General features: G+C 55.4%; 1 protein-coding gene across 2 annotated transcripts; it reads right to left on the minus strand.

Annotated features, from left to right (window-relative positions):
- Window positions 1-3,115: 3,115 nt before the first annotated feature.
- VSX2 (visual system homeobox 2) lies at window positions 3,116-24,545 on the minus strand. Of its 2 annotated transcripts, none has more exons than XM_056134353.1 (5): window positions 24,176-24,545; window positions 22,928-23,012; window positions 19,217-19,340; window positions 4,077-4,257; window positions 3,116-3,420 (listed from the first exon to the last, which is right to left on the minus strand). In XM_056134353.1, exons 1-5 carry the CDS (start codon window positions 24,543-24,545, stop codon window positions 3,116-3,118), a joined length of 1,065 nt encoding a protein of 354 aa, XP_055990328.1. The 2 variants fall into 2 exon arrangements, with proteins under 2 accessions (XP_055990328.1, XP_055990327.1); XM_056134352.1 differs by having other exon boundaries at window positions 3,116-3,477.
- Between the last annotated feature and the right edge of the window lie 3,348 nt (window positions 24,546-27,893).

Raw genomic sequence — 27,893 nt, forward strand, 5'->3', positions numbered from 1 at the left:
GGGGGCCACATCTGTCAGCGCTCACAGCCTACTCCTGGCAGGGCTCAGGGGACCATGTATGGTGCGGGGGGGGGGGGGGGCGGGGGTTGGACCTGAGAAGGGTGCACACAAGGCAATGGCCTTCCCTTCTGTACTAGACTGCAAGGTTCTTGCTTGCGGGACTGTAGCCTTAGCATAGCGGTTAAAGCATTTGCCTTGCACGCGGCCAACTTGAGTTCAATCCCAGGCATCCCATTTGATCCCACAAAAACCACCAGAAGTATTTTCTGAGTGTAGAGCCAGGAGTAACCCCTGAGTATCGCTGGGTATCACGGTATCACTGTTATCCTGTTACTCATCAATTTGCTCGAGCAGGCATCAGTAAGTCTACATTTGTCCTAGCACTGAGATTTTAGCAGCCTCTCCTTACTCATCCTTCCAAACGGTGCCGCATTGGAGGCTCTTTCAGGGTCAGGAGAATGAGACACATCATTGTTATTGTTTTTGGCATATCAAATATGCCACGGGAGCTTGCCAGACTCTGCCGTGGAGAGTATCGCTGGGTGTGACCCAAAAACCAAAAAAGAAGACTCTCCTTTGCATCTTTCCTTCCTCCATGGGAGAGGTGCTCGAGCGGGCCCAGTAACGTCTCCATTGGAGACTTTGTTGTTACTGTGTCTGGCATATCGAATACTCTCGGTAGCTTGCCGGGCTCTCCGAGAGGGGGAGGTGCAGAACCCCCCACCTGTGCTGGTGGGCCCTGTGGCTGGGGAGGTGATGCATGGGCCCAGCGCAGCTCAGGGACCCCTGACCACCTGTCCTTCAGAGACTGTGCCTTATGCAGGAGACTGGCCAGTGTGAAGCGACTGAGGGGTTTCTTGAGCCCAGGGGTCCTCTCTGACCTCTGAGGCCCGCCAGAGGGCCCGCAGAGCTCTTTTATGGCCATCACTGTGTTTGAGTTGTAGGTTAAATGGTGCTCATATGCCGGTCGCAGGAGAGACTCAGAACCAGGGAGCCAGGGTGGGCTTCTCCCAGGGGTGCAGAGGACGATGTTCCTTACAGGAGCTGGCCACAGAAAGGTGGACGTGGCCTATTGTGGGGGACAGGAGGGAGGATGGAGATGGTAACTTTGGGACTTTGAGTCTGGGATGTTTTACTTGGGCCTGCAATGAGGAGGGTCCCCTCTGCCAGCTCCCGGAAGAAAGACAGTCCCCATGCCTCTGCTGCTGAATTCATACTCAGAGCCGACACTAGTAATTTATTTTTCTTTCCTTTTTTTTTCTTTTTATTGGGGGGAGTTGGGCAGAGAGGCACACCCACCAATGCTCAGAGCTTTCTCTTGGCTCTGTACTCAGGAATCACTCCTGGCAGTGCTCAGGGGACTGAATGGCATGATTCGGATTAAACCTTTGTTCACCACATACAAGGCAAGAGCCTACCTGTTTTTGGTATTATTCTGGCCCCAGACACTAGTCATTTCCATCTAAAAGTACCTCTGGGTTCCATCTTTTTTTTTTTTTTTTTTTTTTTTTTTGCCTTTTGGGTCACACCGACAATGCACAGGGGTTACTCCTGACTCAGCACTCAGGAATTACTCCTGGTGGTGCTGGGGGGACCATATGGGATGCTGGGGATCAAACCCGGGTTGGCCACGTGCAAGGCAAATGCCCTACCTGCTGTACTATTGGTCCGGCTTTGGGCTCCATTCTTATGCTCTGCAGACACGCGCGCGCGCGCACACACACACACACACACACACACACACACACACACACACACCTCTTGCCCACAGATGACTCCAGACCCCTCCCCGCTGATGTCAGATCCTATTTATTCTTACTTTGTATCTTTACAGAAAATGGCACAGAAATCACAGGTCTCAAATACCTAAGAAGTTCGTCTGGTTCCATCATCAAACACCTCACATCTGGTTTCCTTCTTTTCCTTCTCTGTACATTATTTACACTGTCCAGACGGGGCTGCCGTCTAACCCTTCAGACCAGCAGGGGACAAAGACAAGAATGGGAGCGGGGGGAGTGGGAGGTGTCCAGGGCTTCGACCAAGGAGGAATCAGCTTTTGGTGTGGACCCGGAAGCCACAGTCAGTGTCTCCAGCCTCCCTCTCACCCGCAGCCCCCCACAGCCGTGGGTGGGAGGATGGGGGGTAATGCCAGAGCACAGCTGCGGCCAGGAGCGGGACAGGCTCTCACCTCGCAACCAGGGAAGCCCACCCCCCCCCAACCCCCGGCCCTGAGCTGTGGGAGGCTGAACCTATTCTTCCTCCTGGGGCCTCCTTGAGACCCTAACTGCTGGCCTCTCAGGGGCCCGAGGTCTGCGGCTTCTGGCTGTTCTCTGCACACTGGTCTGGGTCACTCGAGGCAGGTGCACATGGGACCAGGCATTGGAGAAGCCTGGGGAGGGAGCGCACTGCCCGCCTGTCCTGGGGTGGGGGGTGGGGGAGGGAACAGGAGGCCTCTGGGGTCTGGATACTCAGAGCCCACAAGGGAAAGGGTTGTATGAGCCCTGGACAAGCCTCTGGGAGGGACGCCGCAGAGCGATGGTGCGTGGCCACATGCAGGGCTGGCTCTGCGTGTGTGCATGTATACGTGTGTGTGGGTGCGTGGGTGGGGGGGTGGTCAGGCCGGTTGTGGACAGGGGGGGTTCCTGAGGGGGACCTTGGGGAGCCCGCACTGGAGGATGGCCGGAAGCAGGCAGACACTTTCCAGGTTTCATGTGGGCTGCACGCATGAGGTGGGGGGGCAGGGGTCACACCTGCACCCAGCAGAGCCCCCCCGAACTGGGTCCCCCCAGGAAGGCACAGGCTGGGCGCAGAGCTTTGCTGAGGGTCTGGCACCCAGTGTGGCCTGTGGGAGGGGGCTGAGGAGCCAGGCCAGGGGCTGCGATGTGGGTCAGCACTGGACGGGGCAGGGGGCAGCAGAGGTTTTCGAGGGGGCAAGCCGGCCAGGGAGACTCGGTAGGGGACATTCCGGCACAGCCCAAAGCCTCGGCCAGAGCCAAGTTGTGTCTGAATGTCTGAAGTCGCCGCCTGGAGGGCCCACGGGACTGGGGCAGGGCGGCGGAGGCCACACCGGACCTCAGAGGTCCCCAGGACACGGGCGAGGAGCAGAGTCCCGGGCCTAAGCCACATCCTCTAGCGGCGCCGCGCTGGGTTCCAAGGGCCTGTCCTCGTCCAAAGCCTCCTCCTCTTCGGGCTCCCCGGGGGGCCCCGGCACAGTCCCCAGCACCTTGGTGCTGTGCTCCTGAGCCCTGGCCCGGAGGGCCGCGATGCTGTTCTCCCTCAGTTCCTCCTGGGACATGGCCGCTGGGGGCTCAGCGCCCCGCTCCTCCGCCTCCAGCTTGTCCAGCTTGGGCAGCGCCTGGCGCTCCGCCTCGGGCTTCCTCCCCGACTCGGCCGCGGCCTCCAGCGACTTTTTGTGCATCCCTAAAAAGAATTGTTGGTATTCGGGTTTAGAAAAGCGCCTGGGAAAGCCATCTTGAACTGAAAACGGCAAAGATAGAGAGAGGCCAGAATTAAGGACGGTAGAAACCTTCCTGCCCATCCCAAGGTCGCGCGTCCCGGGAGGGGGCGGGGCAGGGGGGTGGGAGAGGGGCGGGAGGGGTGCAATCCAGCAGTAGGGCCCAGGCCTGCAGGGGGTCCCTCTAAGTCAAGCTCCTGGGACCTGGAGTTCTGTTTCTCTCCTTGAGCACAGCATTTATTCCCCCTCTCCCTGCTGGGACCCCCCAGATCTTAGCACCACCGCCCCCCAAAACAAATGGGCATGGCTTATCAGACATGTCCCCTAAATGACAGGAGCTTTAGGGAGAAGTCCTTGGGGCTAAGCCAGCATAGTGGCCAAAGGGACCCAGGGTCCCCTGAGCGCCCAGGCAGGGCCATTGCACTCGCACAAGCCCACTTCTGGCCAGGCCAGGGGCGAGGCCACTACACCTGGGCCTCCTGCCTCAGCCCCTGCAGCTCACCTAGGACGCAGGGACAGACGCAGGCCAGCTGGGAGGGAGGGTTTCTGCTCTGGAGGGAGGGGTGCGGGGAGGAGGGGGTGGGAGCCCGCTCTCCTGCCCAGGGAGGGCGCGGGCTCTTACCCAGCAGCCAGGGCGCGCAGGAGTCCATGATGCCGTCCTTGGCCGACTTGAGGATGGACTCGGGCAGCGGGATGGAGTGGCGCACCATGGCCCCGTACAGCCCGTACTCGGCCATCACGCTGCTCCGGCCCCAGCACTTCTCCCGCTTCCTCCACTTGGCCCTCCGGTTCTGGAACCAGACCTGCAGGAGCAGACCCGCGGGGTCGGTGAGCGAGGCCCCCGCCCGGTGTGTGTGTGGGGGGGTGTAGGACAGGCTTTTGGTTTTGGGGCCACCCGAGTTCAACCCCCCGCATCCCATGTGGTCCCCTGAGCACGGTCAGGAGTCATTCCTGAGCATTGCCAGGTGTGGCCCAAAAACCAAAATAAAGAGGGTTCTAGGCCGAAAGGGGCCACAGGCATAAGGGGTTCCAGGCTTAGGTAACCCGCCCTTACCCTGTAAAAGCATTTCTACCTTCCTTGGATCAAAAAAGATTCCATCATGGGTAGCCTGGACATTCCATACTGACCAGTTAGGACATTCCTACCTGGACATTCCATTCCCTGAGGGCGGAGAGAGACTATGGAGGTGGGGGAAGGTGCTTGCTTTGCACACAGCTGATTACAGTTCAATCCCCAGGACCCCAGATGGTCCCCTGAGCACCACCTGGAGTGATCACTGAGCATGGGGGCAGGAGTAAGCCCCCCAAACACAGCTGGATGTGGTCCCCTCTTTCCAGCCAAATAAAATAGGGGCAGAGAGGCCCTGCCAAGGTTAGGAAGGCACGTAGCTATGACTGCAACCCAGGTTCCAATTCCAAAACTGCATATGGACCCCGGAGCTCCCGGAGCCAGGTACGACCCCAAAAAGAACTGAAAATGGACTAATTCCTACAGGGACAGAGTGAAAACCCAAGGAATGTAAGAGTATCCACCTGAGGCAGGGGTCTTTCAAAGTTGTCAGCACCCCCTTCCTTGTGGCTGCTGGGGTTTCCCCGGGGAACTCACCTAAACCCAATCGCCTTGGGGATTCAGGCAGCCCTTGAGACACCCCCGACCCCTGCCCCCCAGCCCTGGGAGCTCCCTTCCAGACCTGGACCTCCAGTGATTGACAGCGGAAAGCTCTGTCTGAGCTGTGGAAGGACTTATGGGACTCACTCCTTCCCAGGGACCCAAGGATGCGTGTGTATGTGTGTATGCATGTGCTTGTGTGGACGCCCTCATGTACACGTGTGTGCGTGCACCTCTGCTGAGACCACTTCATCCAGCTCTAGAAAGCCCCGCATCAGGGTCCCCAGTTCCAGAGTTCTCTCCAGGGCCTGGAGCAAGTGGGAGTTCAGCTGCAGAGGGGGACACCTGGGAATGTTCTGGCCCATGGTGCAGGGTCTGGAAACACGCGGCGCCCACGGGCTGACTGCCCACACCAGCCCCTCTTTAGAGGAGCTCAGGGCTCCTGCCCTGCGCGGGGCACGACTTATTCTTGGGGCTGCCAGGCAGGGAGTGCAGTGGCCAGCAGGAGCCTGCGCCCCTGGAAGCGAAGGGCCTGGCAGGGAACCGGTGGTGGGCGCTGGGAAGGCCCCTTGGGTCCCCTCGCAGCCCCCCGGGGCTTCTGATCCCTGGGGGTCCGCGGTAGTGGGGGCTTGCAGTGGGGGGGGGGGGGAACCTATTCGTTTCCTCTGCGATTTCTAGTCCCTAGGCCCGGGCGCCCCCACCCCTTCCCCGCGGGCCCCTCCCCCGCCCCGCGCCGGAGGTTTCAGCTTTTGATGAAAAATTGCTCCAGCTCTATTCAGGAGGCGGCAAAAGAAGAGTCACCCCCAGGGGCAGCCCTGGGCTGATTGAAAAATAAGTTAATTTCAGTTTGAATCGATGGGCCTCAGGCACTGAAATATCACGGGAAATTAAAGCGGCTGCTCTCCCGGGAGCCGCGGCATTGACCCGCGCTAATTAATGCTGGGGAGGCCGCGCGGGCCGCGCCGAGCGCCGCCCCCTCCCCGGGGGACCCCCAGCACTTCTCATTTAACTAATTAGACGGGCAAAATTGGGTGTTAATTTGTTTAGGATTTTTCCCCCTTCTTCCCCCCCACCCCCAGCCCCCACCCCGCCCAGCCGCTCCTTCCCCGCCAGTCCCCGCCCGGCGCGGGGGCGCGGGAAATGAATGCGGGGCTCGCCGGCAGATGGCTGCCCCGGTCACTCTGCAATCTTCTCCGACTTGATTGCTTGATTAGGTCGTTAGCACATTAAAAAAAAAAAATTGCTTGCCGTCTGGCGCTGGCGTGATGAGTGGGACGCGCGGCAGCGCCTGGGTAATTTATCTTTTTATACGGCAAAGAATTTGATTTCAATCTGCAGATATATGGGGCGCCTTTGACACCTGTTTAACATCGCGCCGCTGACAGCTTAACCCTTTGCTGCCTCCGCCGCCGACTGGAGGCCCAGGCGGGGGGCGGGGGGTGGGGAGGGGACCCTCCTCGGGGGACGATGAGTGCAGGAGCACCTCCCAGCACTTCCCTCCGCGGCCGCCAGAGGGCGGAGTGAGCGGCCGGCGGCCGCTCCCTGTCTGGGCGGAGCGTGTCCAGCAGAGGGCGCCCCTGGCCTCTCAGCCCGGCATCCCCGAGACACTTGCTGCCCAAGGATGCTTACGGTGGTCGCCTGCCCACTCCGCCGGCTGCAGAAAGCCCGCGCGGTCCATGCATACCTTTAAATACCCAGGTATGTATGACCCTTTTGGCATTTCTTCATTTGTAAATGGCACCAACTTCTCTCCACCCCCCAAACCCCTATTAGACTTTAGAAAATGACCGATCACCCCACTTTGGGGTGGGGAATGCATCTTGGCACCACAGACGCCCTCCTGCCAGCCGGGAGGTCAGGGTGCAAGGCCTCTCCCCTGTCTGGACACAGCACCCAGAGGTGCGGGCACCCCCGCGCCCCACCTCCCTGACCCTAAAGAGGGTTTCTGCAGTTTGAGGCTTCCTGGTGCCGTGCCCTGGCCTCGCGGTGGCGCGCTGTCGCCAGTGCTGTCCAGGGCAGCTCCTGAAACCTCCATCCTGTCCCGTCCCACTGTGCGTGGCCTCATCACTGGGTCGCCCTCTCCTAGTTGCCTCCGGAGAGAAACTGACAAGCCACCCATAGACCTGTGAGATCAGGCTTCCAGCACCGCCCTGTCCCCCAGAAGCCTGCCAAGATCAGTTCCTTGGTGGTGGAATCCAGGAACCAAGTCTGGCCAAGTGGAAGGGAATTCTTTATGAATCCAAAAGTCAGCCACATGTGGAGCCCCTACTTCCTGGTAGGATCCATGCTTTGGTTTTTGGATTTGTTTTGTTTTGTTTTGGGCTTTTTGGGTCACACCCGGCGATGCTCAGGGCGTTAGTCCTGGCTCTGCACTCAAGAATCACTCCTGGTGGTGCTCGGGGGACCATATGGTATGCTAGGACCCAACCTGGGTTTGCTGTGTGCAAATCAAACTCCCTGTCCACTGTACTATCTCTCCAGCCCAAATATATATATATATATATAATATATCCGGCCCCTATATATATAAGGGCCGGAGAGATAGTACAGTGGGCATACATATATATGTATATATGTATATATATATATATATATATATGAACTGTCCTCCCATTTTTCATCGAATTTGCTCAAGCGGGCCCAGTAACGTCTCCATTGTGAGACTTGTTATTACTGTGTGTGTGTGTGTGTGTGTGTGTGTATATATATATATATATATCTTACTCTTTTTGGGTCACACTCGGCGATGCACAGGGGTTACTCCTGGCTCATGCACTCAGGAATTACTCCTGGTGGTGCTCAGGGGACCATATGGGATGCTGAGAATTAAACTTGATCGGCCAAGTGCAAGACGAATGCCCTACCTTCTGTCTGTTGCTCTGGCCCCAATCCATACTTTGTAAAACAAAAACAAAAACAACACCACCTGAGGACTCAAGTGATAGGACAGTGGGTCGGGCTTGGATTCACTCTGCAGCACCCCCATGCCCCACCAGGACTGATTTTTTGAGCACAGAATCAGGAGTCGGCCTTGAACCCCACCAGATGTGCTCCCTCCCCTGCAAAAAAAAACAAAAAAAAAAACAAAAATAAGACAACAGTGGGCAACAAGGGTGCAGATCAGTGTTGAGCTCATGCACTCACTGCCTGTGTGAGGCCTCAGCACCTTTCACAGGAACTCCTGCAGCCAGATTCCAGAATGTTCTGGATTTTAGAAAGAATCGGTGTGCACATACCACATGTCCCTAACCTCGGCAGCTACTGAAACAGAAGCCAGCCATGCTCTTGATTTCTTCAGTCAAATGGACACGGGCCCACACTCAGAGAGCCAAAGAGTATAAGGAGGGGGCAGGGGTCAGGGCTACAGAACAGTGGGGTGGGCACTTGCCTTGCCTGTGGCTGGCTGGGGTTGATCCCCCACATCCCATATGGTCTTTCCAACCCACCAGGAGATTCTTGAGTGTGTATATGCCCTGAGCATCGCTGGGGGTGGCCCAAAGACAATGCAAAAAAAAGAGTATAATAAGGTCAGAACAATAAGGTCAGAGTATAATAAGGCCAGAACTCTTTGGTTGGGGCCAGAGCGATAGCCCAGTGGGGAGGGCATTTGCCTTGTACACAGCCAACCTGGGTTTCATCCCTGACACCCCATATGGTCCCCTGAGCACCGCCAGGAGTAATTCCTGAGTGCAGAGTCAGGAGTAACCCCTGAGCATCGCTGGGTGTGACCCAAAAAGCCAAAAAACAAAACAAACAAAAAAAAGAAAAGAAAAGAAAACCACCTCATTGGTTTGGCAGCGTGAGTTTTGATGGAAAACTAACAAACTGTCCATTTTCAGCCTGGGTTAGATTTAGGAGTTTTAGAAAAGGGATTGCGTGCAAAGGCAGAAAACCAAAGACCACACACATAAACACACACACAAATACCCATACTAGTGTCAATAACTGGGTATGGTCTTGGCCTCTGCAGGACCCGTGAATGTCTAGAAACAGTTTGTTTTTATATGGTTTGGATTCGGGGGTTTTGGGCGATGCCCAAGAGTGCTCAGAGCTTACTGCTGTAAGCGCCCTACCTGCTGCACTATTGCTCTGGCCCTTGTTTTTATTCTGATTTTTTTTTCACAGTTTTGGGGAAAACTGGGTGGGCCTCACATATACATACATGGCAAATGCTCTGTCACTGAGCCACATCCCTGGCCTGGAAACTGCATCTTGATTTGGACACAAAAAAGCGGGTGCAGACTTGGTCTTCATTCAGATTCTCTTTGGGACCTGGAAACAGAATCTATTTTCCTGAACCTTCTAACTCAAGCAAATGAATAACTGGTCTGTGGGTCAGACTTTGGCCACAGACCCTCCCAGGGGAGCTGAGCCAGCTGGTTGCTCAGACCAGGAGTCATCGGGATCCTTGTAATGGGCCCCTGGAATGCCTGGCTCTCCACGAAGACCAGCTGCTGCTCCAATTTCTGGCGGAAACCTGGACAGCCAACACAGTTTCTTTTTAGGACAGTTGGCAGAAAAGCGGTGGTGTCTCAATGGGAAAGAGAACAAGGGGCTGGAATTAACCCTAATCTTCTTGCGTGCCTTTCTCTGCCCTTCCCGATAGAGCTTAGACTTTCACAGGGCTGGAGTTATGATAGTACAATGGGTAGGGAGCCTGCCTTGCGGCTGAGCCAACTCTATCCACAGCATCTTATATGGTCACCCAAGTCCCTTCAGGAATGATCCCTGAGCACAGAGCAGGGAATAACCCCTGAGCATGTCAGGTGTGATCCAACAAACACACCAAAAACCAAAAAGAGGAAAAAAAAGGGGGGGACTGGAGAGATAGTACAAGCCAGTGGGATGCTTGCCTTGTAGGTTTTGGGTTTGAACTCCAGCATCCCATGTGGTCCCCTGAGCAACAGCAGGAGTAATCCCTGAGCATCACTGGATATCACCCCAAAATGAAAACCAAACCAAAACAAAAACCAACTTAGACTTTTATAAGGGACTGGAGACAGAGCTCAAAGGACTGAGTATATGCTTTGCATGCAATGGGTCTGGGTTCAATCCCCAAAGGTCCGAGTCTCTAAACATGACATGTCATGGGCTTTCCCTACAAATGGGCCATCATCAGAACCCAGGAGACCTTAGCTGAAGATCCCAGCAGCCCTTGACACCTGGGTGCATTTATTAACCTTTCTAAGCTCCTAGTTTTTTTTTTTAATGTTTTTTGGGTCACATCCAGATGTGCTCAGGGCTCAATCTTGGCCATGCACTCATGGATCACTGCTAGAGGGACCCAGGGGACAATGTGGGGAGCTGGGAATGAAACCCGCAGAAGCCACATGCAAGGCGAGTGCCCTACCCACTGTAGTATCTCTCCAGCCCCTGAGCTTCCAGACCTTTCTCTTCCTGGAGCCATGCCTTCCTTGCAACTTTGCTGTGAAAATTAGGTTGAAAATTGTGTGAGAAATGCATGGCATAATAAGAGCTAAAGAATATTAGGTGGGCTGGAACAATAGTACAGCAGGTAGTGCGTTTGCCTTGCACATGGCCAACCTGGGGTCAATTCCCAGCACCCCATATGGTCCCCCGAGCACTGCCAGGAGTGCAGAGCCAGAGTAAACCCTGTGCATCTTTGGGTGTGACCCAAAAAGAAAAAAAAAAAAGAATGTAGTTCCAAGGGCTAGTGTGCATGCTTTGCATGCAGGAGGCCCAGGTTTGATACCCAGTACCACACAGTCCCTTGAGCACCCAGGAGGAATACCATGGAGCATAAAAACAGGAGTAGCCCCTGAACACCACTGGGAGTGGCCCCAAACCCTTTTCCCCCACTGCCCTGCAAAAAAAAAAAAAGAAAGAAAGAAAATGAGGGCAGATCTAAGCCAGATGAAGCTTTGCTTTCCAGCAAATGCCTGATGACATGTGTCACCTAAAACTAGATCCCCCCTGCACCCTACAAGGGTCCCCCTAGGTCTGGGAGGCCCTCCTCCTCCTCGCCCACCTTTCTAGCTGACTCTGCTCTTCCTACGTGGGAGTCGAGGAGGCCTGTGTCAGGCCCACCCAAAGCGCTGTCTCCCAGGGTGTCCTGTGCCTGAGAAGGGACCTAAGGTGACCCTAGGGCTGAGTCGGAGTGAGAGCAGCAAAACTCCTTAAGTGGGGCCCCAGAAAACCCAGGCAGGGGGCCCGGCTGGGTCTCTGCAGCTGACTGAGGGGCTTCCAAGACCCTGCCCCAACAGAACGGGGGTCCCGGGAAGGGCTTCTCCCAGAAGGGTGCAGTTCTGCACAGGGCGCACCACCTGGTCCTTCCCCAGTGTGGGGAGACTAGCCCTGAGCCACCGGGCTGTGCTCACACAGCTCCCACCCCGCCTGTTGCTGTCCTGGGCAGGGAGAGCAAACCCAGCCTGGCCCCTCTAAGAGGACCTGAATAGTCACCGCCAGCGCCTCCTCCCCGATCCTGCCACCCGCACTTGTCCTGGCCTCGGCCCTGCCTCTGTCCGCCCGCAGCTTCCCCTCCCCTCCTCCCGTCTCCTCTGGCTGGACGCGGACGCTGATTAACTTGGGCTTATTGCTGGTGTGATTTAAGGACTTGCCTCACGCACTCAGCACTTCTTGACGCCGTATTTCACGTATTTCAGCGCGTGCCGCCCTCCCCAGCCAAGGCAGCACCGGGCCTTGCAGTACCACGGCTGTCCGCAAGGGGGCAGCTCTACCCACTAGCTACTCCGGGTTCCCCAGACTGCACTTTCTTCCTCTCTAATTCACCCTCTCTGATCCAGCGCTTCTACAAAGGCTGCCGTGCTAGGGATGCAGCCCAACCGGGAAGCACAGGCCTCCGTGCTTGAGGCCAGGCCTCCAGCCTCAACCCGCAAAGTTATGATGATGATGATGATGATGATGATGATGATGATGATGATGATGATAAAGAAGCTGGAGAGAGAAAGTGCAGCGGGTGAGCACTTGCCTTGCATGCAGCAGACCCGAGTTTAACCCCAGCACCCCATATGGTCCCCTGAGCCCCTCTAGGTGTGACCCCCTAAAGGGGGCATCGGTAAGCCCCGAGCACTGCTGGATATGACCGTAAAACCATAAAAATAAGTAAAAATGAAAAATAGTGATAATAAATAACAGACAGCTGCCAAAGTTCCATCTCCCTTCATTGCAGACTGCACCCATGGCGGGGGGGCTCAGGTTCTACCTGACAGTCTTGGCCCAAAACAATACATTTATAATAATAAAATCACAGAATTGAGTCCTATACTAAGTTCATGTCGGTAATCCTTTTTCTTTTTCTTCTACTTTCCAATAAACTTTTCTACTTTCTGAAATAATAATAATAAAATCACAGCTGTCCTGCAGTTCTAATATGCATCCTCGCTGAGGTACATAACCCTTTCCCAGGTGTAATCTCTAACCTGTAGAAGATAAAACCCTCACCACCTTCCAGCCCCAAAGCTTTTAGAGACAGGCTGAGTGGAAGGGCTGGACAGAGACTCTCCTCCTAGCTCACTGCTCCCAGGAGGGCCTGGGTCCTGCTCTTTCCCATCCTGTTTTCCTGCAATGTTGGCTGTTTCAAGCAGGCAACAATTTTTGTTAGAAAAAAAATACAGGATGGAGTGATAGTACAGTGGTAGGGCGTTTGTCTTACAATAAGCCGACCCAGTTTGATCCTCAACATCCCATATGGTCCCCTGAGAACCACCAGGAGTGATTCCTGAGTGCAGAGACAGGAATAACTCCTGAGCATCGCTGGTTGTGATCCCAAAAGTGAAATAAAAACAACATAAAATTTAAAAAAATGCACATAATTGGAACTGGAGAGATAGTACAATGGGTAGGGCTGTGTGATGTAAGGCCTTGCATGTGGTCAACCTGCGTTTGTTCGGCCCCCAGCACCCCATATGCACCCCCACCCCCAGCCCTGCCAGGTGTGATCAAAACAAAAACAAAAAAACACAGATAATCAACAAGTGAACCCAGTGTGTGCCTGGCGTGAGCTCCTGAAGGAATGAAGCCTGGAACATCTCCTCCCAAGGGCCCCCAGAATGTCAGAGTCCAGCAGTGTTTGGAGACAGGAGAGGAGTGGAGCCCTCGCTTCTCTCTCCGGTGAGATGCTCTGACGTCTTCACCCCACCCCCAGGCGCTGGAGAGCCCAAGGAGCAGCGGAGTTGCCCTTCTCATCACCTGGGCATCGCTGCTGCCCGTTACCCAGATGGCTCCACCTGCCCCCTCCTGGGCCTTCTCCCACACGCAGCAGCGCCAGAGTGCCGGCGACCCACTGCGGCTCAGCCCCTCCGTTTCCTCCTCCCCAAAATGGGGTCCCAAGAGCCTCCAACTCAGCCTATTGTTAAGAGAATTTCAGGAAGCAACACAGGGGCAGGCTCTTCATGCCTTTGTTGCAATTTTTTTCTTTGTCACTGGTCACTGTCACTGTTATCCCGTTGTTCATCGATTTGCTCGAGTGGGCCCAGTAATGTCTCCATCGTGACAGTTGTTACTGTGTTTGGCATAATGAATACGTCACGGGGAGCTTGCCAGGCTTTGCCGTGCGGGCAAGATACTCTCAGTAGCTTGCCGGGCTCTCTGAGAGGGGCGGAGGAATCGAACTCGGGTCATCCATGTTGGCTGCGTGCAAGGCAAACGCCCTACCCGCTGTGCTAAAAAGTCTTTTATGGGGCTGGAGCAACAGTACGGGAGTGGGGTGCTTGTCTCACATGCAGGCAACCCATATTCGATCCCCAGGATCTCATATGGTTCCCCAAGTACTGCCAGGAGGGATTTCTGAGTGCAGAGCCAGGAGTAACCCCTGAGCATTGCTAGATGTGGCCCCCAAAACAAAACAAAAATAAATTTAAAAAAATCTTTTGTGAAGGGGGCACTTGGGAAGGCTGTTACTTTACAGGTGGGGCAGAGTCCAAGCAGACACGGGGCCAGGAGGAGAGTAGTGAGCCTGGCTTCTGGCCCATAAGGCGCTCAGGAGGCAGGAGCCAGCCCCCGTGGCCCCGCACACACTCAGGGTTTCTTGTTGGTCCCGTGAGGACATGGGGCCAGCCTGCCTCCTTGGACTATGACACCTCGCCCATCATGTGTCCAGGGAAGCCCTGGGGTGGGTCCCAGCGGAGACCTCTCCCAGGAAGCAGCCTCACACTTCCTTCTGCAGGTGAAGACCTAGGAGATGAGTATCGGGAGTGCAGACCTGGGACCTTGACCAACCTGTGGATGTCTAGCTTCAGCCTAGGAAGCTCTAATAATGACCCTTCAGCCTCACCCGGACACACACACACACACACACACACACACACTCACACACACAGAGCCTGGAACAGTGGGCAGAGGTCTGCCAGAGCACCTCTGTCTTCCTAGGAGGTGCCCCCTCCATCAGCGAGTTGAGAGACAATGATTGGGGGCACTATTAGGAGGCCAGGGTACCCATGCCTAGGAGAACAGGGTGCCGGGGACTGAACATGGGTCAGCAGCATGCGAGGCGAGTCTCTGCCTGCCCATGGCACTGTCTCGCCAGCCCCTCCATACTGACTCTTATAAAGAAGGTTTTCTCTATGTGCCGGAGTGACAGTAACGGATTGAGGCACTTGTCTTGCAAGTGGCTGACTCTGATTTGATCTCTGGCACCACAAAGTCCTCCAAGCACCGCCAGGAGCAACCCCTGAGCACTGAGCTGGGAGTAGACCTGAAGCACTGTGAGGTGTAGACACCCAAACCAAACATGAAAAACTCCCCTGAGCAGCACTAGGGGTTCACTCTCACAGGGAGGGACAGCCCCAAGCATTGCCAGGTTGGTCCAACAATCTCTCTCCCCCAAAAAAGTTTATTTATTTAAAATAAAGGTTTGCTACAGATCTCTCCTCTGTCACCGCAAACCTTCTTTGTCCCGCCAGCTTCAAGTCAAAGCAGACTTCAAGGGCGAGAAGCGGGGTTCTAGACGCTGACCTGGGTCCCCGTCCCCCAGCCCCGTCTTCTTGATAGATGGCTTTGGGTAAGTCGCTGTGTGCCTCAGTTTCTCAGTTATGAAGGCTCCTGGTCTGTGCCCCACCAGCTATCAGAAGGATTTCATGAGATCAGAGCTGAAGCCAAGAGCACTGGGCAGGTGTCACCTATGGCTCATGGCCTCTGTCTGCACCTCACACACTGTTATCACAAATGAGCAACTGGAGCTGTGCTGAGTGAGGGCCATTGCCTCGGCAGGAAACTGGAGGTGCCTGTGGCCCTGGAGGCAGTGGCCCGTGGCCACTGCCCACACCTCCCTGCTTCCTGGGTGCCCTCCCTGCAGCAGGTGGGAACTTCCTGATAGACGGCAGCTGCTGGTTGTTGGCTCACACCAAGATCTGTCCCATACACTCACTCACATGCACATATACTTTCATACACACACACACACACACACACACTTTCACCATCACACACTGACACTCATTCATATACTCATACACACACTCACACGTTCTCCTACACACTTTCACACAGACACACACTCTGTGGAACACGGAGGCAGGGCCACCTGGCCACTCGCAATCACCTTCGGGGGTAGCAGGTAGCCGGGGACCAAGCAGGGCTCAGAGATTAGGGGTGCGGGCTGGAGCAATAGCACAGCGGGTAGGGCATTTGCCTTGCACGTGGCCGACCCGAGTTCGATTCCCAGCATCCCATACGGTCCCCCGAGCAATGCCAGGAGTAATTCCTGAGTGCAGAGCCAGGAGTAACCCCTGTGCATTGCCGGGTAGGACCCAAAAAGAAGAAGAAGAAAAAAAGAGATCAGAAGCACTCACAGCTGTGAAGAGACGAGACAGGGCACGTTCAGGATGGTCTGGCCGAAGAAAGCCCTGAGAGCGTCTCACCTTTACTCTCCCCACCCTAGATTCCCCACAGGTCCTCACCATCCAGCGAATGAGCGGGAGGACGACGTGGCCTCCAATAGGACTTGCCAACCACCACCCATCTCGGGGCCCAGCAGAACCAGCTGGGTGTTAATGGAGAGCAGGTGGACGGGAGGGCTACCTCCACACAGGGACTGGCTTGGGCTGTCTCATACACACACCCACACACTCCAATACACATACAGTCACACGCATACACACATGCTCCCTACGCACACTCATACGCACACTCACATGCTCTCCTACACACAGACTTACACTCATACACAATGCTCTCACATAAACACAGATACACACTCACACTCTCATATACACTTTCACACAGACACACATGCTCTCATACACTCTTACACAGACACACACACACCCTCTCATACTCATGCACTCACACTCATATACACATACACTTTCACACACACACAGACACACACACTTTCACGCTCACACACTGACACTCATACACACACATTCTCATCCACACTCTCACACAGATACACACTCTCATGCTCGCACATTCACACTTATTCATACCCACTCACACGCTCTCATATACACACACACTCTTATTCACACAGTCACACTCAAACTCACATGCTCTCATACACAGTCTTACACACCAACACACACTCTGATGCTCATACACTCACTCATATACACATACTTTCATACACACAGATACACATTTTCATGCTCATACACTAACACTCATTCATATGCTCATACACTCATACACACACTCACATGTTCTCATACACACTTTTACACAGATACACACAATCATGCTCATACATTCACACTCATTCATACACACTCACATGCTCTCATATATACACTCTTATACACAGTCACACTCACACACATGCTCTATACACACACTTACACACATGCACACACTCTCATACACACTCACTGATATACACTGATACACATACACACATGCTCTCATACACTCTCATAGACACATACACTCACATGCTCTCATACTCACATTCATACACAATGTTCTCATACATATAGACACATTTGCTCTCATATACAATTTCACACACACACACGCTCTCATATACACACTCCCATGCTGTCATACACACATTTTTGCACACACTCACACACGATCATACACACACTCACACTCATACACACATGCTTTCATGCACACTCACACAGATACACATACATACACTCTGATACACTGCTACATGTGCTCTCATACAGATACACTCATACTCATACACAAGCTCTCATATACAATCTCAGACACATATATCCTCATAACACTCGCACGCACACTCCCTCTCATATACATTCTCATACAGACACACACACTCTCATCCACACAACTCTCACACAGACATGCTCTCATCCACACACTTATATGCACACTCACACACACTCACAGACTCTCATACTCATACACTCACACACATCTTACGCTCACACATACTCACACACCCCACACACTCACAATCACACTTTCGTACTCTCCCACACTCACACTCTTATGCACATATACATACCCACTGACACACTATTCAGAATCAACAACCACCCTTCCCCCCTCGACAGGAACCCAGTTGGAGGGGGAGTGAAGATGAAGGCAGCAAACAGATAATCTGCTTATGGGTAATTAGTGTCAATGACTAAAGTCACCGGCTGCAGTTCCAAATAGATTTCCAGCAGAGAGGCAGACTCTTCTAGAAAAGCACTTCATAACTCCTTTTCCATTCTCCACAGGAGGACAACAAGCAAGCCACACCATTTATTTCCGTCCCTTCTCTAGCCCCACTCCGATTTAGTGCAAACGCACAGACTAGGAACATGTAAGGGGTCTTAGGGAGCAGAGTCCCCCCGCCCCTGCTTTCCCCAAGCTCCGCGGTGAGCTGCTCTGGACCATTACCTGATGGGAACAGTTCCTTTCCACTTCTGTTTCATTCACATAAAAGGGGTCACCGTACAGTTAAGGCGGCTCCAAATCTTTGGAGTTATTTTTTTTTCTTTTTGGGTCACACCCAGCGATGCACAGGGGTTACTCCTGGCTCTATATTCAGGAATTACTCCTGGCGGTGCTCAGGGGACCACATGGGATGCTGGGAATCGAACCTGCGTCGGCTGCGTGCAAGGCAAACTACCTACCCGCTGTGCTATTGCTCCAGCCCCCCAAATCTTTGGAGTTTTTTCCCTCTCCTCTTTTTGGTATTTGAGCCACACTCAGCTATGCTTGGCGCCTACTCCAGACTCTGTGCTCAGGAATATGGGGTGCTAGGGATTGAGCCAGGTCAGCCATGTGCCAGGCAAGCACTCTACCTGCTGTCCTATTGCTCGGAGTCCTTGCTCCAAATCTGGAATGTTCCCCATCCCTCTCATTCCTTCCACCCCACCAGGGGTCTAAGAAAACCATCAGTTCCTCTTCTTTCTGAGAACCATCTGCCTGATGGTGGAGTCTGATGGTGGACTCTGTACTCTGGAAGATGCCCTATGTCCCCTGCAGTTGCCTGAGCTTCTCCAGTTAAGCTACTCAATGCCCCAGAGACGAGGAGGAAGAACTTAATGGGGGTGGGGATATTTCCCTGATCATTCCAGCTGGAACTCTGCAGGCACATTCACTCAAGCCCCCAGACTCATTTCAGAACCAGGAGGATTTCAATGAGTCACACCTGTGGCCCAGGTCCCAACCACATTGAGGGGCTGTAAGATGCAAAGGAACAGGAGCTCTGGCCAGGCTTCATGAGGAGAGGAGAAAGGAGCATCAGGCAGGAGGGGGCGGGTAGGGAGAAGCCAACCAGAAGCTGCTTTGACCCACCCATCCAGGCCTGGTGCCTCAGACCTGGGAGCAGGGGATAACTGCCATTGCAGAGACCCTGGCTGGTAGAGACTCTCCAGAATTCACTCTCTCCCATGTCCCCAGGATCTGTCTTCCTCCTGCTCTTCCTCCTCCTCTTCCTCCCTCCTGATCCTCCTCTTCTCCTCCTGCTCTTTCCTCCTCCTCCTCTTCCTCCCTCCTGATCCTCCTCTTCTCCTGTTCTTCCTCTTCCTCCTCCTGCTCTTCTTCCTCCAACTATCCGTCTTCCTCCTCCTAGTCCTCCTCTTCCTCTTCTGCCTCCTCCTAGTCCTCCTCCTCCTCCTTCTCCTCCACTTCCTCCTCCTCCTCCTCCTCCTCTTCCTCAGTGAAGTAGATGCCCACTGGCTCCCACTTCCAGGAGAGCCCGGGGCCGGGGCGGGAGGTGGGGTGCCAGGCTGGCTCAGAACCTGAGCTAGTCCTCGTCCTGGGACTCTTACCTGTATTCTGTCTTCGGGCAGCTCCGTTTTCATGGCCAACATCTCCCGCGCGTAGACGTCCGGGTAGTGGGCCTCATTGAAGGCCTTTTCCAGCTCCTCCAGCTGGTAGGAGGTAAAGATTGTCCTGAGGGGGCAAAACCAGACACTTGGGGTTGGGAAGAGCCTTCCAGAAAGGGACAGAATGGCCCCTGGATAATGCCTCCCTCCTGCCCCCCACCACCGTACACACACCACCATTGTGTATGTGTCCACTTGATGGTCACATACACACAGGCACACAGGCACTGGCACACACATGACTGCACATACACACACTCATGTGATGTGCATTTGAACACACAGGCACAAAATGCACACACACATGCACTCCCATGCACATAGATACACAAACTCACAGCTTCACCCTCTAGCCTCTTCTCCAGCTGAGGTCGTGTGTTTGTGGGGGGGATGGGGGGAGGGGAGGACACACTTCCTTTCTGGGGGGAGGGGTGTCATCTCATCTCTGTGACAGTTCACGCTGGGAATCTTTCCAGGGGTGCTTTGTGGGGAAAGGTGCTGAGAGGAACTTTTGAGCCCTGCAAGGACCTTGTCCCTTCTCCAGAGGGTGAGGCTTGCACCAGGTACCCGACCTGCTCCCAGAGGGGCTCTCCAGGTACCCCACCCGCTGAGTGACCATGCACTGAGGAGAGGCTCCACAGCGGTCAGACGCAGCTAGCTCCCCAGCTGAGTCTCCACCCCCAACTCACACCAGTACTCCACCTTCCTCTGCACCCACCTAGACCCAAGAACAGCCCTGAGAACCCCCCACTTCCTGTGCTCGGGAGGCAAGAGCCACCTTGCCAGCACCCCACTCACAGGGTGGGGTCCCACTCAGGTGGCCCCCAGCTGTAAGGCTCCCTTTGAGCCCCTCCCCAGCTGTTCATAGTTACCTAGGGGAGCCAGAAGCAGCTTCAGACTCAGCCCAGCCACACACATCCTGCAGCCTCCATGAGGGTGCGAGTGAACAGCTTCCTACGCATTAATTTCCGCCTCCCATGAGGTGGCTCATGATCCCTTTTTCTGCATAAACCATCCCCTATCCCCTCCCACACATTTTCTTTGGGATCTTAATTTCACCAGGTTCCAGGTGAGCAAGAGGAGCCTGAGCTCACAAGCCTGGGGCCGAGGTCCTGGTCCAGCTTGGAACAATGGAAGGTTCTGAGAAAGGCCGGTCAGGGTGGGGGTATGGGACCCACACGGCAGTGCTGCCCTCCCCTCCCTTCCCCCCACCCCAGTGGAAGCCGGCTGTTGTGCTGGGGTCTGTGGGTTTCATACCGTATCTTGGGGGAGGATGGGGGGTGAGCACAGGAGGCAGACAGGCTGCTCTTTATGGAAACTGACTGCTTTGATTCCAAATCGTTTCTCCTATTCTCTTGGGAAGGGGATGGGGGGGAGTTTATGCATACACAAAGTTAATTCTTCAGAATTTAAAATAGCTGTTGCTTTCCAATCTTTTGCTGCATACAGATAAACACCCCAAGCCATGCTTCATCCTTTCCAACGAAGCCGAAATCTGAAAGCGCTGTGCACAGCCCAGCGTGGAGTGAGCAAGGGTGGGTGGGCCCCAGGCCAGCAGGAAGAGCTCTCAACTCAAATCAAAAACCAGCCCCCAACCTGGCAAACTCCAGTCTCAGAGCAAGTCCTGTTGAAGCTTTGATATTCACAAACTGGGGGTGGGGTGGAGGAGGACTAAAGCTATGTCCCCACAATGCACTCCAAACCCTGAGCCCAGATGCAGAACCAAAGACCCGTTGGGACTCCCTTTGTACCCAGTTTGTGCGGGAGCCGGGAGCCGAGGTCCCCCACCAAAGGAAGAGAACGGAGATCCCCAAGGCTACTGCTTCACCCCGACTCTTTTTGTTAGTTCGTTGACTTTGATTTGGGGCCACAACAAATTTTGCTCAGGGGTTCCTTTTGCTCTTCACTCTGTGTGTGTGTGTGTGTGTGTGTGTGTCCCTGTGTCCCTCCTGGCAGTGCTGGGAGGGGAGGGGGGAAACGTACACTGTGTCAGGGACAGAACCCAGGTCTCCTGCATGCAATGCCTGCGCTCAGCTTTCTCTCTGGTCCTCCATCCTCACTCTTTGCTCCAACCTCAGCTAAGCCTGAAACGCTCTGGCGGATAAGAGATGCTCATCTCCTGCCTTCAGATTCCAGGCCAGTTTGCCTGGAAACCCCAAAGGAGAGAAGCTCAGAAAATACATTTTTATACGGATGAAAAGCAATCAGTAGCCACTTTCTCCTATCTGGTTATTGTTGTCATCCTGCATTAAAATAACCCAAAACCTCGGACAGGGACAGGGAAGCCTGCGGTGGAGAGGGTGCTCGAGGAGAGGACAGAGGGTCTTGGACCCCGGGCAGGGGTCAGGGCTGCAGGTCTGCCAGCGAGGCTGATGCAGGGGGTGCAGCCCCAGGTTGGTGCCTTCTCAGGCTGTCCGGTGGTGCAGGAACCCCCGTGGCTCACGCAGGCATCCCACAGAAGGAGTTCCAGGGTGGACCCCTGTCACTGCTGGGGGAGCTGAACCCATTGTCTGCCCCCAACACACCCGAGAAGGAGAGGGGGACCAATGAGGTGTTTTAATGAAGATTTGCTGAATGAAAAAAAATTATTAATAAATGACTCAAACGAATTGCATCCATTTAAAACAAAAAAGAACTGCAGGTGGGAAAGGAAGTGAAGACTGTGGAAAACCAGTCACAGCTCTCCCCTTCCCGGGACCCTGGCTCGCAGAGGGCAGCGGGATAGCCCTTGGTAAGGCCAGTCGGCAGCTCTGCCAGGAAAGCGCAGGGAAGTGCCTGGAGAAAGGCAAAAGATGCTGAGAACAAATGAGGGGAAAGAAGGTGGAAGTGGCCCCAAGGCCTGGAAACCAGAGAGTAGTTGGGGGAACCCCTGCAGAGAGTAGGGGGAAGTTAGTCTTTTGGGGTGCCCCCTTCCTATTTTCCTTTACCCTCTCATAGCGAGGACTGGAGCTTGAGAAAACACCAAGGGCTGGACAGGGTTTCACGATGCCTTCGGGCACCTCTGGAATTCTAACTTGGTGCATTTTCTGGTTATTTTAGGGTATTTTTAAAGCTCTATCGCCCAGTGTAGTCTACTCCAGCGAGGGCTGCAGGCAGCACCCACCCTCACGCAGACCCCCCGCCTTTTCTATTTTGCAGACAGGGAAACCGAGGCTCACGGAAAAGAAGACGCGAGAAAAGAAGCCGAAGGAACATTTTCCATTCGTGCAGAAATCGGGGACCAGGAGGCTAAGGAATTGGTCAAGGGCAGCGGCAGAGGCGCCGGCCAGAGAGGGGGGCAACGTTCTGACTCGGGGAGCTGTAGAAGGCCGGCCAGCTCCTTGGACGAGTGGGTGTGGGGTCGCCTCTGTCTTCCTCCCCACTTTCTGGGCGTGACCCCGACCCCCGGGCCTTGCAGTCTCGCCAACTCGGAGAAAGCCTGGACCGTACGTCTCACCGGCCGGCGGCCGCGCATCCTTCTCTGGCTCGCGGGCGCCGGGTCACGGGTTCCTCCAAACAGCGCCCATCTGTCTCCCTGCCCAGGCGCAGCCTGCACCCCCCAATCTGTAGTTGCTGAAAAGATAGTTCGAGCCACCCCGATCCCCTGAGTGGGAGCCTGGCAAAGTGCGGGCGGGCGGACCACAGAGGTCGCGGGACGCGCCGCGGGACCCTTACCTGTGCCGCCGTTTCTTGCGTTTCTTGGTCTGGTTTAATGCCGATTTGGACATTTTTCGATCGCTGGACGAAACATCTTCAGAATCTGAAAGGCGGGCGGAGGACACAGGCGGCAGAATGGGGAGCGCGTTCGTTCACTCCCGGGCGCGCTAGGAGCCCCCCAACGCCGCGCGGGCCCCTTCCCGGGCAGCGGCTCTGTCTCCCCGAGAGATGAGGAGTCCCCTCTTTCCTCCCCGGCAGGCGCTGCCCACACCCCGCACCCGAAGCCGGGCGTTTGGGATCGATTTCGTTGGAAGAGAGGCCGAGCAAGGCCCCGGCACGCCCGGAGCAAGGGGCCGCGGGAGCCAGGCAGCCTCGCGGGCCTCAGGCTCCGCATCTCGCCGGCGCTCGTAGCCCTGCAGCCGGGGACCAAAGTTGGCCCCCAGGAGCTGAGCTCGGGCGCCGGGAGCTGCGCGCGGGGAAGGGCTGCGGGTCCCCCAGGGTGCAGTCCGGTTCCAGCGGCCGCACCAGGCTAGAGACACGGCGATGCGCCACTTTTCGTTATCCCCCTTCCTCCAAATAAAAACAAAGATAAAACGAAATCGACAACGGAAAACCCGGTGGGAGAGGGGGGATTGTCTAGCGCGCCCAAGAACCCGGGAGGGCACTGCCGGGAAAGCGCGGCGGGGGCATCCAGGGTCCCCGGGTGCGCAGAGCGGCTCTCCCAGCGGTGGCCAGGGCTCCTTAGCTCGTGGGGGCCAAAAATAATCCCCCAGCCGGACTGACGCTGCGGCGGTCGCAGAGACAACTTTGGGCACTGGGGCTGCGGCCGGAGCTGAGCGCCAACGCCGGGGCTGCCCGCACACCGATTGGACCCGGGTCTCCAGGCGCGGGTCCCCCTGGAGGCCGCACAACCTTGAAGTACTCCCGGAACCTTGGAGCTGGGAGAGGGGAAGGGACTTCAGCCCGCCCGGTGGCTTCTGACACCTCAACCCTGGCCTTCTGGGGAGCCGCGACTGGGCGCCGCGGCAGAGCCGGGCCCTTCACCGGGGCCAGAGCGCAGCGCGGCAGCCGCCAACCGCCGGGGCCCGGGAGGCGGGGGGCGCGGGGAGCATCCTCGCGGGGCGCGGGGGCCCCAGACTCCGGCGAACACCCCTCGGCCTGGCACGAACTTTTGCGTCCGGAGGGGGTCATGCGGTTCCAGGGAAAGCGCACAGCTGGGGACTTCGGGACCCGAGTCAGCGGCCACGCAGCCTCGCGCTCACCTACCGGAGCTGGCCGTCTGGCTGGTGTCCAGCGGCCCCGATGCTCTGCCCAAAGGCTGCAAGTGGACGCTCTGCGGGTCGGACAGCACTTCCAGGAAGGTGGGCTGCGCGTAGAAGCCGGGGAGCCCCCCGGGCCCCAGCAGCCCCATGCCGCCCACTCCTGCGGGACTGAGCACTGAGCGCGCTGCCAGCAGGTGCCCGGGGGCCAGGCTGTCGAGGGCAGCTCGCGGGTGGGAGCTAGGGGGCTCCTTATTCAAGCCCAGGATCTCCTGGATGCCGAACCCGGTGCACCTGGCCGGGGCGCTCCCGGAGGTACTCTTGGCCACTGTCTCGGATTTGGGTTTGTTCAGCGTTTCCCCCGCTTTCCCCGTCATCTCCTGGCTCTTTGCAGGGGCCGAGGCTTGCGGGTCTTTTGCTCCCCCCACCCCCCGCGGGTTCCCCGCTTAGCGAAGTTGGTCCCAAGTGCCCCCGCCCGTGCCTAATGCTCTGGAGCCCCAAGGAGATTCCCCTTTTATCCAACCAGGCGGCAGCCCAAGTGGGGTCAGAGCTGAGCAGCCAATCACTGGGACCAGGAGCGATTAGGAATTCCAAAAAGCTGGCAGCTCCCACAGCATTGAGGAGCCAGGTCCCAGGACAGCAGTGGGACCCCCAGGGTCAGAGGCTCCCTGCTCCCCGCCCCCTCCTCTGGGCTGAGATGAGACCCAAGGCTCTGAGCCCTTGGAGGAGGTGGGAGCCTGGCTGGAACATGCCCCTTGTGGGAGGGAGGGCTGAAGGAAGATGGGGACTGCCCCCACCCCCTGTCCTCAGTCCCTTTCCCATTGGACAGGGGCAAAGAGGCCCCACATGAAGACCCAGGGTACAGCGCCCTGGGAGCTAGGAAAGGGATCCTCTGGAGAGGTAGAGTGTGACCCCCTGGAGAGGCCTTCAGTTCACAAACCCTTTCATCCATTCAACCTCCGAGTAGTGCCTGGACACCGGGGTTCTATAATCAATCAGTGCTGAGTCCAGAGTGAGGGGGACAGGGGTTGGGGTCCTCAGCCTGCCAGAGGTCAGTCCTTCCCAAATCCTGATTCACAAGGGGTCCAACTGCCACCAACTGGGCCAGCTGACTTGGGGTTTGAGTGGTGGGGTGGGATCCTCACCTGGAGAGAAGGGTCTGAATTTCAAAGGTGGACACTGGAGCTATTGGCTTCCTGCTGGAGGGCTCCCCACCCCCACCCAGTCCCAGTTTTTAAGCAAAAGTGATGGGATGCGCAGCCGCAGGAGCATGAGTCAGACGAACTCGGGAGTGCCTGTCCTCTGCCTCTTCAGTGTGGGGCTGCGCTGGAGAGGCACGATGTTTTCCCCTGGCACCCCTACCCTGGCTCCTGGCTCTCAGACAGCAGGTTTTTTTTTTTTAACACGTTTGGAGAGTTGGAGGTGCTGTCTGAAGGCACATAAAGACAGGGTTGCTGTTTTAGGGAGGCCCTGGGGAGACTGCATCCAGAAGTCCCTGATGAGACAGATGAATCAATCCCCAGTTCCCCAGCCCCATCCAGGGATCTAGGACCTGCTGTGGTTGTTGCCCTGGGACCAGAAGGAGAGGCAGGTGAGGACTGTGTGAGGCCCAGGAGGCTTCGTGTAGGTGAATCTTTATACCTGCTGATCTGATCCACACAGCCGGAACTGGAAACAAAGCAAGAGGGGAGGGGGAGAGGAGAACTGCTTGGTCCAGGGGCTTCTTTCTCGGCCTCTCAGAGGGCCTGCCTGACCCACCCACATTGCCCAGCCCTTTATGTGGTCCTCACAGCGTTCGGTTGGCACCTGCTCCAACACCTCACTGGCAAGGCTCTGGCATCTGAGGGCTTCAGCCCCCTCTTAGTCAGTGGAGCTGGGGTGCAAGTGGCACCATTCACACACAACATGTGAGTGTGTGTGTGTGTGTGTGTGTGTGTGTGTGTGTGGTGCCCACGGCTTAGCTACCTTCCAGAGAAAAAGGTTCCTCTTGCCCAGACATAGCTCAGCAATTAAGCATGCGATAGGCCACAGGTTGGATCCCCAGCACAAAAACAAAAAGAAAAAATAAAGGGTTGGAGCAATAGAACAGACGGTAGGGCATTTGTCTTGCATGCAGCCAACCTGGGTTCGATTCCCAGCATCCCATATGGTCCCCAGAGCACCGCCAGGAGTAATTCCTGAGTACGAAGCCAGGAGTAACCTCTGTGCATGGCCGGGTGTGACCTCCCCCCCAAAAAGGGAAGAATTAAAAGAAATTTCCACTCCCTGCCCCATTTTCTGAATAGGAAAATAAATTCCCAGTGAGATCAAAGTAGCTTCTTCCATACTCAATCTCAAATAAGCCTGGTGTCCAGGACTGGGCCTGGACGCCATCCCTTGCCCAACTCCTTGCCGTGTCAACCTATCCTGAGAGAATGAAGACGACCTATTAACATGTTCGTCACTGCCCTGACCTATGGGCATCACATTGAGCCAGAGTCTGTGGGCAGATCTGACCAATGGACGCCTCTTCTTGCCAGAATGGGGGTGAAAACTCTCTTGACTGAAGCCTGAAACTCTCTTATTTGAAGCAGCCAGTTCCTGACACACAGGAAGGTCCCTGTCCTGTCCCAGGATGTTGGGGATGGGAGCAACCCCAGACCCTGAGAGGCACCTCGGCCAGAGGCCCAAGTAAGGAAAGGCCCAGCACCAGCCACAGTCTCAGTATTGAATCCCAGCAGAATCTTGGCTGAGGGGATTATCTCTGAATTTTGGGGCATCACAACCTTTTCAGAGTTGCCCAACTTCAGCAAGATCCAGACTCAGGAAATGTATAAGCTCTTGGGGAAATTCTCCAGGCTAAGACTGGGCTGGGCAGAGGGATGAGTATCCTTTGTGAGGCATTTAGCTTGTCACACTGGCTCCAAATGGCAGTCACACTGTCCACACTGTCCACACTGGCCATGGCAGTCTTTGGCTTTGAGCCAATTTATTATTTTTTTTCGTGCCACACCTGACAGTGCTCAGGAGCTACACCTCAGCTCACTGCTCAGAGGTTACTCCCTAGGGTGCTTAGGGGAGCCTGGGGTGCCAGGGATGGAACCCAGGACTCCTGCAGGCAAAGCATGCAGGCCAGCTCTCTGAGCTATCCCTCCGGCCCAATCCTCTAGCCAACCATTTAGATTCTCTTCGCTTTGCGTTACTTTCAGAAAACAGCATAACACTGGACTTGTTTTCTAAAAGCATCCCCCAACCCCTTGAGTTAGCACAGGGGTCAAGGGCATGGACCTGAGAGAGAGAGACTCTAGCTCTAGGGGCCAGAAAGATTGTACAGCAGGTAGGACATTTACCTTGCATGCAGCTGGCCTGGGTTTGATCCCCAGAATCTGATATGGTTCTCCAAGCCTGCCAGGAGTGATCTCTGAGTACAGAACCAGGAGAAAGCCCTGAGCATGACTGGGTGTGGCCAAAACACCCAACAACAACAACAAACAAACATAAAACCTCCAAAAAAACAAAACAACAAACTGCTCTTCCCTGGCTTGGTAGCCTTGGAAGAGTTCCTCATTCTCTCCGTGGCCTGTGCCCTCTGTTTATTTGTCTTATCCATAAAATGAGAATACAGGTCAAATTCCTGCTTAGATTTTCCATGAAGATTGGAAATGCACAGTGTAAAGATTCTGACGTGAGTACAAAATCCAGTTCTTGTGAATGGTGGTTCTTATCTTCATGTGGAAGAAAACCTG

The sequence above is a fragment of the Sorex fumeus genome, unplaced genomic scaffold (genome assembly GCF_029834395.1).
Source record: "Sorex fumeus unplaced genomic scaffold, SorFum_2.1 ptg000098l, whole genome shotgun sequence".
In the NCBI taxonomy this organism is placed as follows: domain Eukaryota; kingdom Metazoa; phylum Chordata; class Mammalia; order Eulipotyphla; family Soricidae; genus Sorex; species Sorex fumeus.

What these genes read in the sequence shown, in the direction of transcription:
- VSX2 (XM_056134352.1), bottom strand. Translation starts at nt 24,545, where the DNA reads ATGACGGGGAAAGCGGGGGAAACGCTGAACAAACCCAAATCCGAGACA. An exon ending in CAGCCAGACGGCCAGCTCCG is followed by an intron (nt 23,013 to 24,175) that starts GTAGGTGAGCGC and finishes CCCGCCTTTCAG; the next exon opens with ATTCTGAAGATGTTTCGTCC. An exon ending in TGCCCGAAGACAGAATACAG is followed by an intron (nt 4,258 to 19,216) that starts GTAAGAGTCCCA and finishes CTGCTCCTGCAG; the next exon opens with GTCTGGTTCCAGAACCGGAG.